This window comes from Arachis hypogaea, chromosome 10 (genome assembly GCF_003086295.3).
Source record: "Arachis hypogaea cultivar Tifrunner chromosome 10, arahy.Tifrunner.gnm2.J5K5, whole genome shotgun sequence".
Lineage (NCBI taxonomy): Eukaryota > Viridiplantae > Streptophyta > Magnoliopsida > Fabales > Fabaceae > Arachis > Arachis hypogaea.
This window is the reverse complement of record NC_092045.1, coordinates 107,014,597-107,034,842: the sequence shown is the minus strand read 5'-3', so window position 1 is coordinate 107,034,842 and position 20,246 is coordinate 107,014,597. Positions and strand designations below refer to the sequence as shown.

The 20,246-nt window shown below is 29.3% G+C and overlaps 1 protein-coding gene across 2 annotated transcripts; it reads right to left on the bottom strand.

Annotated features, from left to right (window-relative positions):
• Positions 1-653: 653 nt before the first annotated feature.
• Positions 654-6,923, bottom strand: LOC112716346 (AAA-ATPase ASD, mitochondrial). 2 transcript variants are annotated; one of them, XM_029289774.2, is made up of 3 exons: positions 5,871-6,923; positions 4,891-5,782; positions 654-1,043 (listed from the first exon to the last, which is right to left on the bottom strand). In XM_029289774.2, the coding sequence occupies exons 1-3, from the start codon at positions 6,436-6,438 to the stop codon at positions 872-874; spliced, it is 1,632 nt and encodes a 543-aa protein (XP_029145607.1). In that variant the 5' UTR covers positions 6,439-6,923; the 3' UTR covers positions 654-871. The 2 variants fall into 2 exon arrangements, with proteins under 2 accessions (XP_029145607.1, XP_025624021.1); XM_025768236.3 differs by lacking the exon at positions 654-1,043 and having other exon boundaries at positions 4,564-5,782.
• Positions 6,924-20,246: the final 13,323 nt, after the last annotated feature.

Genomic DNA, 20,246 nt, shown 5'->3' with positions numbered 1-20,246 from the left:
TATGTTAACACGCTGAGGTAGTTAGTTATTAGAGTCTATTGTTATGATCATTATGTTTTAGTTAAAAAAAAAAAAAAACTATATTGTTTGAGTTTACTTCTAATTTTGAGGGGTCAAGAGGACAAACTCTTTATGGCATTTCTCTGTCTGATTTTAGCAAATGAATAAATTAAAAAAAAATGCTTGGAATTATTTTGCATAGTTTATGACTTTATTCAATCAGACACCCAAATTAGAGAGGAGTGGTGATAACCGAAAGAAGTTTAATTTTCGTTGAACCAGTGAAAAAAAGTAGACCTGGTACAATACAAGCAAGATAACACACTAGAGTCATAGAATCATCAGCTAATTGATGTAAATGTAAATCCAAATTAACAATGCTAGGGATAGCACTTTTTCAGATTTTGAATCAGCAAACAACCAGCATTTGAAAAGGAATGAGTTTTAGAGGGAGCAATGCTAGGGGGTAGTAACATTTGTGATTGGTAGCCATCAACTAGCTATCAGTGATGATTTGATGGTGTGAGATTGGTGTGAAATTTCATCCAATGGCTCACTTTTCTCTACTGGTTACATGCTGGCCAAAATGCAATAAAATTGCTGGCCCTTAAACTTTTCCGCTTAAGTTTAATTAAAACAACTGATGACTGAGATTTTTCGGATCCCAATTTATATTCATAATTATATCCAAACCTTGTCCACATGAATCAACTATTTCATTTACATGTTAAACATGAACTAAAACTAGAAAACCACATACGCAATTTTGAATAGCAAAATACTCCTACTGTCTACTGATACTACTAATCTGCACATAAGATTATTTAACATTAAAGCATAACTGTTTGAAATTCACTAATCCTAATTGAAATCAATGCAAGACACCATTTTCTTTCACTCCACCATCACCATCAGATTTAGCATTGCAAATCACTTCTTTCTCTTTTGCTAACTCTTCTTTTTCTTTCTCTGCCTTCAACTTAGCTGCTTCTTCTTCTTCAGCTTTCTTCTTTACTTCCTCCTCTGCTTCCTTCTTCTTCTTCCTCTCCGCCTCCTCCTTCGCCTCTTCGAGCGACTTAACCAAATTCCTTAAACAAGTATCCGAATCTTCATCAACCGACTTGGGCATAAGATTCTCAGCAACATCAGCAGGCGTCATATCAGTCTCAACCAACTTCCTCTCAATAACCGGAAACAAGCCATGACTCTCAACATCCAAATAGTTCTTTGCAAGAACCTTAAACGCTTCAAAACCGCAGTAAGAAAGTTCAATATGCTTGTCCATCCTTCCCCTCCTTATCAATGCAGGATCAAGCTTATCGATGAAATTCGTCGTAAAGATTATAATCCTCTCCCCTCCACACGCAGACCAAATCCCATCAATGAAGTTCAACAGCCCCGAAAGCGTTACCTTGCTTGCCTTCTCCTCTTCACTCTTAGCTTTCTTCAATGAATTTTTTTTTTCATTATACTTCTATTATGCTTCTATTATGAGAATTTAGTTTATAAAATTAGGCTAATTTTTTTTTGTATGGAAAAAATATTGGTGTTTTTGTTGAAAATGGGAGAATGTGGTGTAATTATAGATGGGTAAATTTTTTGTGGGAAGTCAACACGTGGGGGCGTAGTGCAACACGTGGGGGCGTGGTGAACAAGTGGCATCATTCTGACCAACACGTGGGGGCGTGTTGAATAATTTCCACAATACTGTAATACACTTCAAATGTCAATATTCAACCAAAACACCAATTTTCTTTCCATATTAAAAATAATTTATGATAAAATTATGCTTGTATTTTGAAATCTAGTTAACTTGTTTTATTCTACAATTTAAATTATTTGTATTAAAATTGTAGAAATTGGGCTTGTTATGTTTCTACTCTTTATTGCATTAGTTTAGTTTTAGTGCATTTGTGTATTATATTAGAATTTGTTAAATTGCATTAGTTCAGTTTTTATCATACTAGTGGCATTAGTTAGCATCAGTTCATTTATGCATCAAGTTAGCATTTGTTCATTTGTACATCATTCATGTATTAAGTTAGCATTAGTGCATTTGTGTATTATATTAGAACTAGTATTTTTATGCATAATAACATTACGAGAATATTTTTTTTAAATTATAGTTCACTTTGTTCTAACAGTATAAATTATGCATGACACAAAAGATTTATAAAATTAAACTACTTTTACAAAAAAATCGTAAGTTGACAAAAGTTTCTGACTAAGAAGACCAAGATATCTGCAGATAAAAATTAAATAATAAGATTTTTAGTTATTATTTTTATATGAAAAAGTCTAATTTTTTATTAGTAATTAATTTTAACATTCGTTATCGAAATTTTAAAATAATTTAATGTGTATAATTTTACATTTAAAATATTTTAATTGTAAAAAATATTGAATGACATATTTTGATTTGTCAAATTACTAATATAAAATATAATTATATATAGAGTAAAAATAGTAGAGAGAAATATAAAAATGGAGAGAGGTAGATGAGAGAATTTAGGAAATGAGTTTATTAATTTTGAAAAAAAAATTCTCAAGGACCTATTTGTCCTTCGAACTTTATTTGTAAAATGACGTCAAGGACTTATTTGTCCTTCGAACTTTTTTCCCCTTCCAACGTGGCACCGTAACGGACATCTGGACACCGTTTCAGCTACGTCAGCCAGTTCCGTTAGGTGTATGAGAGGCAAATAGACGGAAGGACTAAATTGTCCTCCGTTTGTTAAAGTCAGGAACTTTTTTGTATTTAAATTTTGTCAGAGATGTATTTGTCAAAAGTTTAAAAAGTCAGGGAGCTATTTGTCTTTTTTCCTTATAAAAAATGTGTTAAAGATATTTTTGACTGATATCAATTATAGAAAAGTACTCTGAAACTTTTTTTTTTTAACGGTAAGTACTGTGAAACTTCCTACCTAAAAACTAAAAAATAAATAATTAACCTTTGTGATATACCATTACCTAATATGTCCAATTATACACATCAGGCACATGAAACAATCTTAACCTCCAAACCATCGAAAAATTAAAGCATGAATTAACATAAGTCTTTCATTATTATTTCTAGCATTTGCTACACCTCCAAATTGATGATAAAAAATAACTTGCACTTTATTTACATCTATACGTGGGATGGAACGAATTTAAGAAACAGCTTATAATTAAGAAAAATTTTCAAGTGTAACGATATACTGATATTTTAGTGACTTTTAACCGTTGATTTTAATTATAAAAAATATATAATATATATAATTAAGATCAACGGTTAAAAATTACTGAAATACTGATATATAGTATACTTGGAAACTTTCCATTAATTAAATCATTTTATTGTTGGTTTCTTTCTTGCCAAAACCAGCATCACAAAACTACGTACTCTAGCAACCTAATCTAACCCCAAAATTAAATATGAATTCCAACCATTAAACTTTGTTACAATGAAAGGCTACAAGTAAATGGCGGCTCTTGGAGTTGTTGAAAAGTGTACACGGTGCTCCAATTAACCAGTTTTCTTAACGTTTTGCTTACCCTATATAAGACAAAAAAGTGGTATTTGTTGGCATATTATCTCAAAGAAAATTCCTCCCTCGCTTCCCTTTCTAGTTTGCACTTTGCACATTGACCATGGCATGTACCAAATCCTTTGGTGTTGCTTTCTTTGTCTTTGTGATATTTGCAACCATGAGCTTGAGTTTAGAAGCTCGTCATCTTTTGCAAACAATTGGGCCTGTATTCGCTGTCTCCTTTTTGTCTGAGCCCAACCCAATAGAGAAGTTGGACCCACCATCCGACCTGTACAAGCCCCCAGATGCTCCCACAGTTGAATGCCCTGAAAATCAAGTTTGCGTTGTTCCACATGTTTAATACCCTTCATGTGTTCTTGTTACTGCATGATGCATGTTATGTTAACACGCTGAGGTAGTTAGTTATTAGAGTCTATTGTTATGATCATTATGTTTTAGTTAAAAAAAAAAAAAAACTATATTGTTTGAGTTTACTTCTAATTTTGAGGGGTCAAGAGGACAAACTCTTTATGGCATTTCTCTGTCTGATTTTAGCAAATGAATAAATTAAAAAAAAATGCTTGGAATTATTTTGCATAGTTTATGACTTTATTCAATCAGACACCCAAATTAGAGAGGAGTGGTGATAACCGAAAGAAGTTTAATTTTCGTTGAACCAGTGAAAAAAAGTAGACCTGGTACAATACAAGCAAGATAACACACTAGAGTCATAGAATCATCAGCTAATTGATGTAAATGTAAATCCAAATTAACAATGCTAGGGATAGCACTTTTTCAGATTTTGAATCAGCAAACAACCAGCATTTGAAAAGGAATGAGTTTTAGAGGGAGCAATGCTAGGGGGTAGTAACATTTGTGATTGGTAGCCATCAACTAGCTATCAGTGATGATTTGATGGTGTGAGATTGGTGTGAAATTTCATCCAATGGCTCACTTTTCTCTACTGGTTACATGCTGGCCAAAATGCAATAAAATTGCTGGCCCTTAAACTTTTCCGCTTAAGTTTAATTAAAACAACTGATGACTGAGATTTTTCGGATCCCAATTTATATTCATAATTATATCCAAACCTTGTCCACATGAATCAACTATTTCATTTACATGTTAAACATGAACTAAAACTAGAAAACCACATACGCAATTTTGAATAGCAAAATACTCCTACTGTCTACTGATACTACTAATCTGCACATAAGATTATTTAACATTAAAGCATAACTGTTTGAAATTCACTAATCCTAATTGAAATCAATGCAAGACACCATTTTCTTTCACTCCACCATCACCATCAGATTTAGCATTGCAAATCACTTCTTTCTCTTTTGCTAACTCTTCTTTTTCTTTCTCTGCCTTCAACTTAGCTGCTTCTTCTTCTTCAGCTTTCTTCTTTACTTCCTCCTCTGCTTCCTTCTTCTTCTTCCTCTCCGCCTCCTCCTTCGCCTCTTCGAGCGACTTAACCAAATTCCTTAAACAAGTATCCGAATCTTCATCAACCGACTTGGGCATAAGATTCTCAGCAACATCAGCAGGCGTCATATCAGTCTCAACCAACTTCCTCTCAATAACCGGAAACAAGCCATGACTCTCAACATCCAAATAGTTCTTTGCAAGAACCTTAAACGCTTCAAAACCGCAGTAAGAAAGTTCAATATGCTTGTCCATCCTTCCCCTCCTTATCAATGCAGGATCAAGCTTATCGATGAAATTCGTCGTAAAGATTATAATCCTCTCCCCTCCACACGCAGACCAAATCCCATCAATGAAGTTCAACAGCCCCGAAAGCGTTACCTTACTTCCCTTATTCTCCTCTTCTTGTGCTCTCTTCATAGGATCCTTTTGATCTTCATCCTCCTCTTTCTCCTTCTTCTTCTTCCTCTGTCCTGTAAGATCCAACGAGCAATCGATGTCTTCGATCACAATGATCGATTTACTCGGCGTCTCGATTAGCAGCTTCCTAAGCTCAGTGTTGTCCTTCACCGCCGTCAATTCAAGATCATACAAATCATAGTTCATGAAATTCGCCATGGCCGCTATCATTGTTGACTTTCCAGTCCCTGGAGGACCGTACAGCAAGTAACCCCTCTTCCAAGCTTTTCCGATCTTGGCATAGTACTCTTTCCCGCCTTTGAATTTCTCAAGATCCTTTATGATCTCTTCCTTCTTCTTCTCCTCCATTGCCAGAGTCTCAAAACTTGCAGGGTGCTCGAAAATCACATGGCTCCACTTGGTTGACTTGTATCCGTACCAACCTACGCGTAACTCAAATTTAACAAAATTAATGAAGACAACAAGAAATATCACAATAATTAATGAGAATAAATAAATTTCGCGACTAACCACTGCTAGGATTGTTGGTGTAGAGCTTCAATTGACGGTTCTTAGAGGCGATTTCCTTTCCCTCTTGCAAAACATAATGAATATAAGAGAGAGTAATGAGATCGCGGTGACTCTTGTGGAACGTGAGCTTGTAATACCTCTTAGCGTCCGGCGGAGGATAGTACGAAAACGAAAACGGTTGCGAATTGGTGCTTGTTTTGCTTGCAGCCCACCAAACCTTAACGCCATTGAACTCGTCGGTGATTTCTTCGTTGTCATCCATGCTGAGAACGAGTGGCTTTTGACTATCTCTGACGACTTCGGCTTTGAGCCTTTTGGCGGTGTGGGAAGAGTTTGCGCTGAGGTACGTTTGGATGCATGTGTAGGCCTCGCTGCGCTTCAGCCTTTCGCCGGTGAACTCCGGGAACGTGATTTGGATGTAAGGGTAGAAGTGGCTTGTTAACTTGTGTGTGTAGGATTGAACACGGTCACGAAGATTTGGTGGGAAAAACTTCTCAAAAACTGTGTATACGAACACAATTGTGGCCATTAGTGATCCCGTTTGTTGCCATAGTTCCCCCATCATCATCTTCTGTGTAAGGATGAGAAAAGAGTGCTTCTGTTTGTGTTACAGAGTATGGATTCCAAGAATTATTATGAAGGTGCTGTTAATGTTCGTTGAAGAATCCAAAGGAAAAAAATGGCTTAGCTTTTTTAGATGGTACACATTTTTTTTTTGGTGACTTTTTAGATGGTACACATTGTGAAAGTTGATTTGGATATTTGATCTAAAACTTCGGTAATTACTTGCATTCTCTTGGTTTTGTCACATTGTAGTTAACAGGCTGGCCTTTGGATTCTATACGAAATAACCAAAAGAGAAAATACGAGAAATATATGTAAAATGGGGACAATAAAAGTTTAGAGAATATTAGAGATATAACCATTAGTGTTATCTCTTTTGGTCATGATATGATATTAGAGCTCTAAATTTGAAAGGTCAAGAGTTCAATCCTTGATGAATTTCAAAATCAATTTAAACTTTTGGGAAGATGTTTATTATTTTTAGTACTCAAATGATTATTTTAGATGTTTATTTTGTAACTCAATAACTCATTGTACACATTTTACAAATAGTCCATTGGCTACCAAGGAGATGCTCCCATAAAGAACCGGTTCTTTTAAATTTTTTAACAAATTAAAATAAAATCGATTCTTTTTATAACAATAACAATAAACCCATTTTTTTAGATATTTAATTGTATTTTTAAATTTATAAGAATTTAAATGTCTATAAAATAAAAAATCAGGAATATATTTGTCTTTTTATCAAAAAGTTTAAAAATATTTAGTTTAGATCGTATAATTCAATCGGATCAAATCAGGTCTAATCATTATAATGCAAATAATTTAAATTTATTATTATTGTTATAATAAATCGATTTTGTTCTGATTTATTAAAAAATAAATTATTAATCAGTTTAATAAAAATGTCCAATAATAACATGACATATATAAATGTCTTAAAAAAAAAGACATTTTTAATGTCTTTATTAAAGTGGTCTCTTTTATACTAATAATTGATTTTAGTAGCCAATAAATTATAACTCAAATAATATAATCTTTTCATACTCATCTAAAAAATTACAGATTTGAGTCTCTTTATGCTTGATAAAAAAAAAAAAAGTAGTAGATTTTAGCATATGGCCAATATGGCTAATATGATTGATAAAAGAAATATTTGTGTTTATCTAATAACCATTGTTTCAACTTCATCACAAGTAAATAACATTGTATTAGATAAACAACCATACTAATTATATATTAAAATTAATAATTAAAATTAATTAACAGTATAAAATATATATTAAAATATAAAATATTTATTAAAAAAATAAATTACATATATATTTATATACAAATATATAATGATTAATTTTAATTGTTAATTTTAGTGTGTATATAAAATTATTATAAAATAAATAATGAATGAATGTACAATATAAATAGAAAATCAAATTTTTTTGTAACTAAATAGAAATCTAAATTGAACATTAATATAATTATATATAAAAAAATAATATAAAAGCACGTAACATCGTCCTAATTTAACTGGAAAAATTATACTTAAATGTTCAATTATTATTTAGATTATTGTCTAATAAATTTTGTGGTAGTGTGAAATTTATCAACTCCGCATGCTAATTTTAGGTTTGACAAACTTTAATTTCAGTAGTACTTTATTCTTTTTCTTTGCCAAGCTATCCCACTACAAATATATTATTCTCCACTTATATTTATAAGTGCTTTTTTCGTATAAATCTTTATAAATTATTTATATTCACGCATTTTGTATTATTATTAGACTTCTTCTTCTTTATTATTATCGTCATCAACATTATCTCTTTCTCTTCCTCCTCTTCTTCCTTCTTCTTTCATTGGAATTTTTTTTTCTCATTTTTTTCTCTTTTTCCTCCATCATCAGTTATCTAATTGTTAAAGATAATTAATAATTCAGGTTCAGATTGTCAATTGAATCAGAACAAAATTGATTATTATTTTAAATTCAATCAAATGGCTGCGGTATGGTTCAATTCAAAAAAAAATGTACCATTAGAGAAAATATTTTTCTGTATTTGCAACAAATTTGGGTATAACACGAAGATATTTTGGTGAATTTTTATTCTGATAAGTTCTCTATAATTCAAAACTCTTCCTCTTCTTCCTTCTCATCTTTTGCTGTTTTTTTTTTCTTATTCATCTTTTTCTTTTTGTTTTACCTTCTCAAGTTTCTTCTTATTTTACTCTCTTAACAAGAATAATAAAAAAAAACACATAATGCTGTAAAATTACTTAGAAGAGGATGAACTTACATTCATTTAACTAAAAGAAAGAAAGAAAGAAATAAGAAAAAAAATACAGCAATTAGAGAAAATATTTTTCTGTATTTACAACAAATTTGAGTGTAACACAAAGATATTTAGATGTATTTTTATTCTGATAAGTTTTGCATAATTCAAAACTCTTCATCTTCCTCCTTCTCATCTTCTACTGCTTCTTCTTTTTTTTTTCATCATCATCTTCTTCTTCTTCTTTTTCTTATTCATTTTACCTTTTTGTTTTACCTTCTCAAGTTTCTTATTGTTTTACCCTATTAACAAAAATAAAAACAAAAAAATCAAACAAAGAAGAAGAAGAGACATATAATACTGCAAAATTACTTGGAAGAGGATGAACTTACATTCATTTAACTAAAAGAAAGAAAGAAAAAAGGAAAAAAAGAAAAAAATGGAGCATTAGAAGAAACATTTTTCTGTATTTACAATAAATTTGGGTGTAACACGAAGATATTTGGGTGTATTTTTATTCTGATAAGTTCTGCATAATTCAAAACTTTTCTTCTTCCTCCTTCTCATCTTCTGTTTCTTCTTCTTTATCTTCTTATTTCATATTCTCATAATTCTTCTTGGGAGGAAAAAATCAAACAAAAAAAAAATACATAATGTTGCAAAATCAATAAAAAGAAAATGAGAGAAAAAAATGCAGCAACAACAACAATAGTAAAAAAAATGATGAAGATGAAACACGTGAAAAATATAGAGGAGAAACGCAAAGAAGAAGGAGGAGAAGAAGGAAGAGGAGGAGGAGGAGGAGGAGAAACGCGAAGCACGCTATGAAAACCATTGAGTAGCGCACGTGTTGACACGCTTGTATGGGTGAATGTCGTTTTTGTTGTATTTGATCCAACTTGTATGACTTACATGTGTAACACTTCTCATTACGAATTTGATTTTTTGTGGCAAACAATAACACTATTAAATTGTTTTTAATCAAGTTAGGATGATTTAGTTATTAACTCACTGATGTGTTTAAATAAATGTTAAAATTTTGAAATTCATTTGTGCATGCAATAATTTATTGACCAATCACAAACTCTTAAATAAATCTGACGGATTAGTTCTCGACCTCTCAAGTTGAGAGATACTGCACACAAAAAAAAAATTGTTTCTGTAACTATTTAAAAGTGCGACTTATTCTAATATTAAGTGTTAACACATATTCAATAATATCCGCACTTTTTTATGTTTGAATCCGATATATCCGCAAAATAAAAAATATATTAAAAAATTTTATTTGTATTAAAAGGATATCAATAAAAATATTTTTTATTCTAATAAAAACTCTTTTTTATTTTTTTAATATGTTTACTTTTAAAGTATTATTAAACTAAATTTTTTAATAACAAAAATAAAATAATATAACATACATAAATAATAATTTTTAATTGAAATAAAATATATATTACTTATTTATTATTTAATACCGATATATAGATATGCAAATCAAATTCACAAATATAAATGTGATATTCATATTTGATCTTATTAAAATGTTGATCAAATTATATTCATAAATTATAAATTAAATACAAATAAATATCACAAATTTATGAATATGATCTAATTTATGAATACTCCTCCACATATTCTAGAATTACAATTATAGATATAATTATAATTATTTATGAGTTTAGAAAAAAAGTGTCCCAAAGACATGAGTGGTTAAGGTTTTTCTTTTGAAAAAAAAAATTCTTCTAATTTTTTATATGATTTTTTTATACAATAAACACAGTATAAATTGAAACCCTCGTTTAGTTTATATTTTTATTTTTTAATTTTAATATATTTTTTAATATTTAAAAAAATAAAAAATAGTAAATACAAAAAAATTTTATTCCTATTTCATCTTCTATTTTTTATTTCATAAAACTTTAACAATAAACAACAACAAAAATAAAAATATAAACCAAACAAATTTTAAAATTTTTACTTTATTAATATGAATTTTTAAATGTAAAACCTTATTAATGGTTCTGAACTAAGAATTTGCTTAAGTGTTACTAAATTATTAATAAAATATCTTTTTTATTGTTTTTTTATTTTTTAGTATATTTAGTATTTTTATAATAAAAACAAAATTACTAACAAAATAAAAAGTATATCTTTTTTCAAAAACTATAATTTATATTTTTTAAAAAGTTTTTTTTTATTTTAAAAATATTTTATATTATTATACCTAAATATAATTTATAAATAAAAAATTTTATATAAAAAATCTAAATATAAAATTATTTTTATTTTTTTAAAATTAAAATAAATAACTCAAAAAATACTTTTTTTCTTTAAACTCATTCAAAAAATATTTTCTTATATATTATTCGTTTTTATGTACTAACTTTTTTTTTATCAAAAATAGAGCAGAAATTTAAATTTGTAATTTTTTAGATGAGTATAAAGATACTATACTATTTAAATTATAGTTCATTAACTTCTATATATTAACTTTTAATCATGTAAGAAAATAATAAATTATTTTATTTTATTTTTCTAAATTTAAGAGTAAGACTTAGACTCAAAATTTTTAAATAAAAAAAGATAAATTATATTATTTGAGCTACACTAAGCGATGATGACAATTATAACAGGAGGACAATGTGTCCTTCTTATAAATCATAGCCAGTAGTATTGTAATGTATAGTCACCACTTGAGTCTTGATCATTGACCAAGTTTTTTCCTTTTCATTTTTTAAATAACATGTAGATGTAGTGGCAAATGAATAGCAATTTTAGAAACTTGAAAGCAACATTTTCTTAGCATGCAAGTAAATAGACCTCTGCGTTCCTTCTATGTACGTGGCAGGGAACTGCCTTGAAGTTGTTACCTCTAATATGGATTCACAAATAAATGATATTTGTATAACTTTATGTATATTTCTTTTAGTAGAAAATGGAATTTTTTATTTATTTTGTCAATCACTTAATACTAAAATATTTATATAAAAATAATACATTTAACATCTTTTATTGTGGACGTTGATGTTCCATTTTAAAAAGAAGACCAATATGTGTTGACTGTTGATCTATAAAAAAAAGATGAAATTTAATTTGAATTAATTAAATAATTAATTTATTTGTCTATCTAAATAAATAATAAAAATTTAAATCTTAATTTATATAAATAGTAATTTATTAATAAATAATAAATTTTTAAATAAAATTTAAATTTATTTTAATTAATCTTTTGTCTACTAGAGGGAAGAATATAAAAATGATAAAGCGGAGATGAGAGGACCAATACGTTTTGATGTGCAAACTTGGGACCTAGCCCACGTGAAAAAAGGATTAGAATTTGGAAAGGACAAAAATATAACAATGGCAATAGCCAATAAAAAGAGTTCAAACTAAAGAGTTGAGGTGATACACGACCAAAAACGAAGAAAGACTTGAGGTGATAGAGTCCCAGTCAAATCAAATCCAACCAGATAATAGTATTTGATAATGACCAATTGAATTTAAAAAAAAAATAATTAGTTAATATAAAATTATTCTATACATACATCCAATCACATAATATTTTATTAATAAAAATAATTATTTTTTATATTAATAATATGAATAATTATTTAACAGAACAATTTATAATTATATAATTATATAAAATATTTTATATTATCAATACAATAAAATTAAATTTTAAAAAAATATTAAATAAAAATATAACTCTTTATTTAATTATAATTATGTATATATTAAAATTAACTATGAAATTAATTATTTTATAAAATATATATTTAAATATATAAAATAATATTTATATTTATAAATAAATATATAATAAATAATTTAATAATTAATATTTAATATGCACATAATATTTTGGGTTAATAATAAAATTTGAACCAACATAACAAATAGTAAAATTGAATCCAAGTTGCAAGCAATACACAAGTATTGATATTAATTGGAGGTTAGCATTACTCGGATTAGGTCAAAATCCTGTCATATCATCAAGTGAGGTTAGATAAAATGAAATCCATCTTGAATAAAAGATATTATAACTTTCAGTCTAATCACAAACGTTCGAACAAATATACAGAAATTAATTAAAGAATAAAAATAAAAATAGTGTTGTTTAATTATATTATTGTATGGAATATAATCCACAAATGTGAATATGTAAAATTTAATAACATGTAAAACGCATGTTATGTTTTGACTATAATGAAAAAAGAAAAAGCTGCATGTAGGCTCCAAAATACAATTTGTGTTTGATAAAAAAGTAGTTTAAAGCCTCGAAACATGTTCCTGCTTCCTGCATGTAGATAATGATTAAATGGTTGACCGCTTGAGAATTGCCAAAATAGAAATTTCGTTTGACAATGGTGAGGAACAAAACCCAGGTTGCGTTTGGCAGGCTCCCTAACTGCATGAATGTTACGTGTTGGAGGAGAGTGGTGATAGAGTCTATAAAATACAAATCGAACGCAAAATGCAGGAAGCAAGGATAAAAGAATTAAAAAGTTTGCCGAAAAAGAGATTATAGTGAAGGGTTTTAACTTATAAGGTTGTGTTGAGAATTTGTAGGAGAAAGAAAAAGAGTAAAAAATTTAGGATAAATATTATAAAATAAAAAATAATTCATAATTTTATTAAATATGAAGAACATATTATTGAATATTTAATTCATCTTCAATGGGTAGATATTTTTTTAATATTTAATTATATATATATATATATATATATTCAAATATTATTTATTTGTATTATAATAGATAATTTTATTATTATTATTATTATTATTATTATTATTATTATTATTATTATTAGGATTTGTTATTGTTACTGTGATTCTACTACTACTACTACTATTATTATTATTATTATTGAGTAATTATTATTATAATTAGTATATTATTATTTGTTTATAATATTGGTTATGATAATGAAAATAATTTATTGGTATTTTTTAAAAAATTAATAATATTGTTTATTAATTTATTATTTTTTAGTGTTTTATTATTATTTTTTATGATAATAATATTACTGTTTAATAAATTATCGTTATCTTGTTTTTATTAATTATTATAAATATATAAGTAACTGTTATTATTACCATTTTATTAACATAGTATTATTTAAAAAAAAGTCACCGAATTCTTAGAATTAAATTTCATTCCGACACTGAATTTATCATCTTCTACTGTAACGTTGCCTTCACCTACGACATGCGATCCACCATCAGTCAAACAAAGCAAATAAAATTAATAATAGTGGTTAATAACCATAAGATAACATACCGATATTTGCATATTTAGGAAATTTTGGTGCATGCACGACTTTAAGATCCAGAGTCCGCATAAAAGATGGAACTCCAAAGAGGTGCTGACTTACGATCGAATTCGCCTCATTTTGTATCGTCGGATTGCCTGCCAAGTCTCCATCCTCGTTTTCGCCATCGACTTTATAGTTGGCTTCAAACTCCTCTTCACTGTCGTTGTTATCTTCTTCCCAATCTATATCCCCGATTTCATCAACGTTGACATCGTCACCAACCGAATCCATCCCCGTATGCTGTTCAAACTCAATGTACAACTCGATTATCGGCACGTGAAATCAGGTTTGTTGATAAATACAGAACATATGTTGCATACTTGTGTCGTCAGTGATGGACATTATTTAAAATTGTATCAGCCCACCAAATACTTGTACAAGATTTCTGTATAAAATGTTGCTCACCCTTTTCGAAATGTGACTTTGTATATTATCACGCAGATCATTTTGTAACTCCGCAAAACTGATGGTGCACGGAATAGCAAACGATAAGGAACATTCACAAACAAAAGTCACTCATTCGTGTGTGTTTGGTATTATCCCACCATTATAATATACTCGCAAATTTACAACACCTTCCATAACTTCAGCTTCACCTAACTCGACTTTTTTAACACAGTTAACTGACAAAAAAGCACACCACTATGGACTTTATGCAAGAAAGAATAAGAGGAGAAGTAAAGATGCAGATGAATGAAATTGCGTTTTGTATTTATAGGCAAAGTTGTGGATTAAAATATTATTCCGTGTATAAAAGATTCCGCTAGGGAGACAATGGACTATTTGTACAATGGCTATTGAGTTACAAAATGAACATCCTCTATACTATCTAGAATAACCATCCGAGTACTAGGGATAATAAACATCTTCTTAAAAGCTCAAAATGATTTTGGAATTTACCAAAGATCAAACTCTTGACCTTTCGGATCTAGCGCTCTAATACGATGTCATGATACTACTTATCCCAAAAGCTTCAGCTGATAGAAAAAAATAACACTAATAGTTATATCTCTAATATTCCATAAACGTCTATTGTACACATTATACAAATATTCCATTAGTTCCTCATGCTTTCTCGTGTACAAAACATAACCTGCATTTTGGGATCTCCAAAAAAAAGTTTTTGACATTCACAAAATACAACCTTTGTGTTGTGGACTTAAAAAAATATTTAAATTTTGTGATTCCAAAAATACAACCTGTACTTAACCTACACAAAAATTAAAAAAAAAATGAAAATAACAAAACGCAACTTGTATTTAGTATGTTTCAAAAATTAAAAAATTAAAAAATTCAAAGCGCAGTTTGTGTTTTACATTTGACATTATAATAGTACAATTTTTTTTTTCACACGTCTGTTTTATGGTGTTATTTTATTTCTTTCCGTAACGAAAAAAATCAGGCACAAATATAATGTGAGAATTTGGTGTAATTAATAAATCTGGTATGTAGTATGATCAAGAATTTTTATGAGATAGACAGATAGTGGATAAAAAAATACTCTGCTTAGGCTTATATATAATATATTACCGATACGGTGATGTTGTACGTACGGCGTACCAACGTTTTTGTAGTTAATTCTAATTAATTTAGTATAAATTTAACAAAAATAATATGGCCATGCGTCATCATTTATTTTTTACTGTGCTTTTTAGTATAGAAGTTATTATTGATAAGTATATAAATTTATTAATATAGCACATAAATATTTATATATAAAATAAATTTTTGTATATAGTAAAAATTTTATCAATCATAAAAAAAAATTATCATATAGTATAGAATTTTAATACATAATATATAATTTTTTATTCATAGCACAGAAATATTTATACATAGTAAATAAATTTTTATTTGTGAAAATATTTTGTTGATTAGATGAGTTGTAAATCTTTAAAAATTTTTATGTTATGTACTAAATTTTTTATGTCGTATATATTTTGTTGGTTGAATGTCAAATTGTCAATATTTTAGATACGTAGTCTTTAAAAAAAATTTTGTGATGCCTTATATTACATACTGAAATTTTTGTATTATGTGTATTTTATTGGTTATGTGTAAATATTTTTTATATATATATTTTTTTAAAATTTGTATTTTATACTAACATTTTTATGATGTATATTAAAATTTATGTGTTATAAATTAAAATTTTTGTTTTAATTTTTTAAATATATAAAAAATATCGATGATAATAATAATAAAAAATGATGAAAAAAAAACATGACAAATCAAACAAGAAAAAGAAAAGTTGAAGATGACGATATTATTAAAAAAGAAGTTAATCCATATTGGTTAACGGTCCATAACATTTTTGTTATTCTATAATGTCCAAATTCAATGTTTAATCAACATAAATGCAGCATATGTTGTCATCTGTAACGCATATACAAGGCACATACTTACAATTTTAGCTTTAATTAATTGATTCAAATTAAGTTAATAAGTTCAATTAATTGAGATTCTTTTCTTCATCTGGTAATTAAATACACCTGACCTATATATGCAACATATGGATCAGCTTCAAAACACACATGCCATTTCAACTTTATTATTTGTCTGCCCCAACTTGCAATATGTAACGAATAATGCACTTGATTTGCATAAATTATTATGTATATAATACCCCATTTATATAACAATCACATGTCTGCTATTGACGTACTTATTGACAATTATGCTATAAATAAATAAACGTCATTTCCCAACCTAAAATGTTTCGGTTTTCAACCTTAGATATCAGATACTAAACCATATAATATATAAAGTGGCTTGGGATGAATTCCAGGCCGGTGTGATGATGATTTAATAGATTATTTATGAGCAAAACCTTATTATTTTTTTGTTAATTAATACTATAAGGGATGTCATTTTCAGTTTTGCTTTTACAAGATTCCGCAGTATAGAACACTTCACTCATCAATCTAAAAACAGGTGCATTTTTTTTTTAAAATTTCTTGCTCAGTTTGTTTTTAGGGCAATTCACATATTTAAAATAATTGAAGAGTATACTTATACAATTACAACATTTTAAAAGCGCTTACATTTTGGTTTTGATTCTAATATATGTAAATTATAATACTCTACAATATTTTACATATTTTCATATAAATCACTATATCCTATTGTAGATTACGTGCAAATCTTACTAAATTTTAAACCGCAACACCCTATTTTAGATTATAATCAAACCACTAAATCTAAAAAACCGCAAAACTCTACAACAGATTATGTGAGAACTAGTGTAATTAATACGTGTGAGGTTACAACGGATTATGAAGAGATGTGTTGTGATAATCTACTCTGGACTATAACAGATTATGAGGATATAAAGCCAATATCTAGTGAAGATAGTTTCTTAGCTCTTGTAAACTACACAAGAAATATTCAAAAAAGCAAAAGAGATGGTGTGAACTTCACTGACAAAAAGTCGCTGAGTGTCTTTATCCGTTCATAGAATAGTTTGTCAAATTTAAAAATCAGTATATTGTAGAAGCTTAGGGTGTGTGGGATCAAATGGGTGAATAAGTTATTTTACAAGATCCTGATTGCCATTGTGTCAGCTGGTATGAAGTATGATACGTTTGTGATAGGGTCTGATGAGGATCTGCATGTTCTATTTCATTGTCGCAGAACTTTTTCGGAGGTGAGAACAAATGAGTTGTATACAAAGTTGGATAATGTTGTCGACAATTCTGGGGCATCAGCTCCGAATCCTCAATCGACTGCATTGGGGGAGTTTCAGTTTGATGTCTGTGGTTGCACCAGCTTATCTGTTGGTTGTATCTCCCTCTTTTACGGTTGATTTGAACTACGAGGATGAAGATCCTTGTGTTGTAAGAGACAATTGTTCCTTCTGCGAGCTAGCGGTTGCGATGGCTCATTCTCCTTGCATGATTTTTTATTGTTCAAGCGACGGAGAACTGGGTTGAGTTGAAAATGCAATGTGAGAGGATGATGCAGACGAGGAGCTTGTCGACATAGTTGGGGATATTAATGAGGATACAAGGAGCAATCCACATACACAACATGTTCCTTCACGTTCCGGCACACAGCAATATCCTCCACACTTTTCTACCTTAAACTCGGAAGTTATGGGGCAATAGTCGGAATTTGATTATGCTTTTAGGGGCCAAATATTGCATGATACAACCACTCCTACAGAATTTTAGATTAGGCAATCATTACAGAGCAAAGAGAAAGCTGTGTTAACTATCAAGAGTTATAGTATCTGTCGTAGAATTGAGTACATAATTTTGGTACATATTGAGTTTCACTTAGGGACTGTATATGTGACTGTGGGTATTTTCAGGCTCTGCGTTATCCGTGTTTCTATACCATAGCATGCTGTGCTCACTCGCGCCTCATATGCAAACTGCAAAAGAGAATCTATGCTTAAAGAACGACATAAAAAGAAACCTATCACCTACAAATGATACAATTAACCACCGTAAATAACTTATGTGTCGAGCACGCAACCTATCTAATGTGACGACCCAATTTTTAGCATGCTATGATCATACTAGAAGCTAAGTGTTACTAACTTGCTTTCTTTAACTTTAACTATTATTTAATATATGATTCTAATTCGTTGTTATAACTTAGCTATTTTTCGGGGTAAATTTTTTTTTGAAAACGTTGATCTAACAAGCAGAACATACATAGATAAAATCATAAATAATATCAGATAACACAGTTATAAACAACCACACTTATATACATCTCAAACAGTTAATAATATTCAATTACCTAGCCTTTAGCAATGTATAAATCTTAGTTAGAACACCTCTAGAAATAGCTAGATATTAACTCTATACATTTAATACATATAACATCTCAGGTCCTGACCTATTCAAGAAATCCGTAAGTTGGCACCCAGGCTAGCCTAGACTTTATACTTCCTAATCCCTCTAGACTACAAAAGCAAGGAAACTACATTCTAGGTTTCCAAAACTTAGGCCAAGCTGGACGTTATAAAAAATTGGAATGTCATTCACGACTCCTCTGCACGATCATACATCGTCATTGGGCAACCCACTGATACTCCATCATCTAGCCATGTTAGAGGAAACTCGTACTGTGATTCAGATTGAAGTTCGGAAGTAAACAAGGTGTAAACAGCGGTTGTCTCACGGTATATATATAAACAGAAAATGAAGCTTGCTCTAAACTCAGAAGACTACCCAGAGCAAAATTCCTGGTGTGAAACGATCGCTATCAAATCATGAAAGAGGACTCCCATTTCCATCTGGAGGGAAGGTAAGGGATAAGAACTGGGGAGTTCTTAGTAAAGTCAGGGTGGTTAGTTAAGTTAATTGTTTCCTTCCTTGTCACCAGACACACAACATAACAGAGAATACAAACAAACAACGAATAGAATACACAAAAAATATAATACAAACAGAAGAATACAGCAAACAACACACAAACAGAGAGTGCATAACAGAGAATGATGTTCACACAAGTATGATGCATGTCAAGTCTTAGTGCAGGTCATGAACTCATTTGTCGGTTACTAACCCGCTCCTAACATTACCCAGCAGCTGGTCCGGGTACGGCGTTTTAGTTTGCATACCTACTGTAATCACCCTATGTATTTACATTGCGGCTCTCTCTAGTCGACGTATGCATTCATATCTTCTGTAAGTAATCTCTACTTTACAGATGTGTTATTTCAGCCGTGTATGTATTGATATCCTCGGTAAGCGACCCCAGGTCTTAGCCTACAGGTGCAGCCCTTTATGGCTGTGTATCCCTGGAAAGCATGCTGAGTGACCGTATCACTGTCTATCTGCCCGTCTCAAGCAGCAGATGATCAACTTATAACTTTCTCATTTCTCATCACTGATCTTCTATCTTCGTTCACTATCTGTTTTTCTTCTTTACTTCCTCATTCTGTTCTTGCCTCTCACTAACATTTTTATCGTTGTTTTTCGTTTGTTTTCTCAATATATTTTTATCTCTTTAAACATTTTACCATTCACTCGTTTCCTGTTTTTTCACATATTCTTATCTCTCCTTAGATGTTTTATGAAGAGAACTATAGGATTTCAGACTTTAAATTATCTTTCTTTACCATTTTATCCCTGATATTTAGGTAAAATTACCATTTTGTCCCTCTAATATTATATCATTATTATTAAAATAATAATATCTTAATATTTTAATATTAAAACTTATTTAATAATATGTTATTCTTAAACTTTTAGAAATTGCAAATTGACCC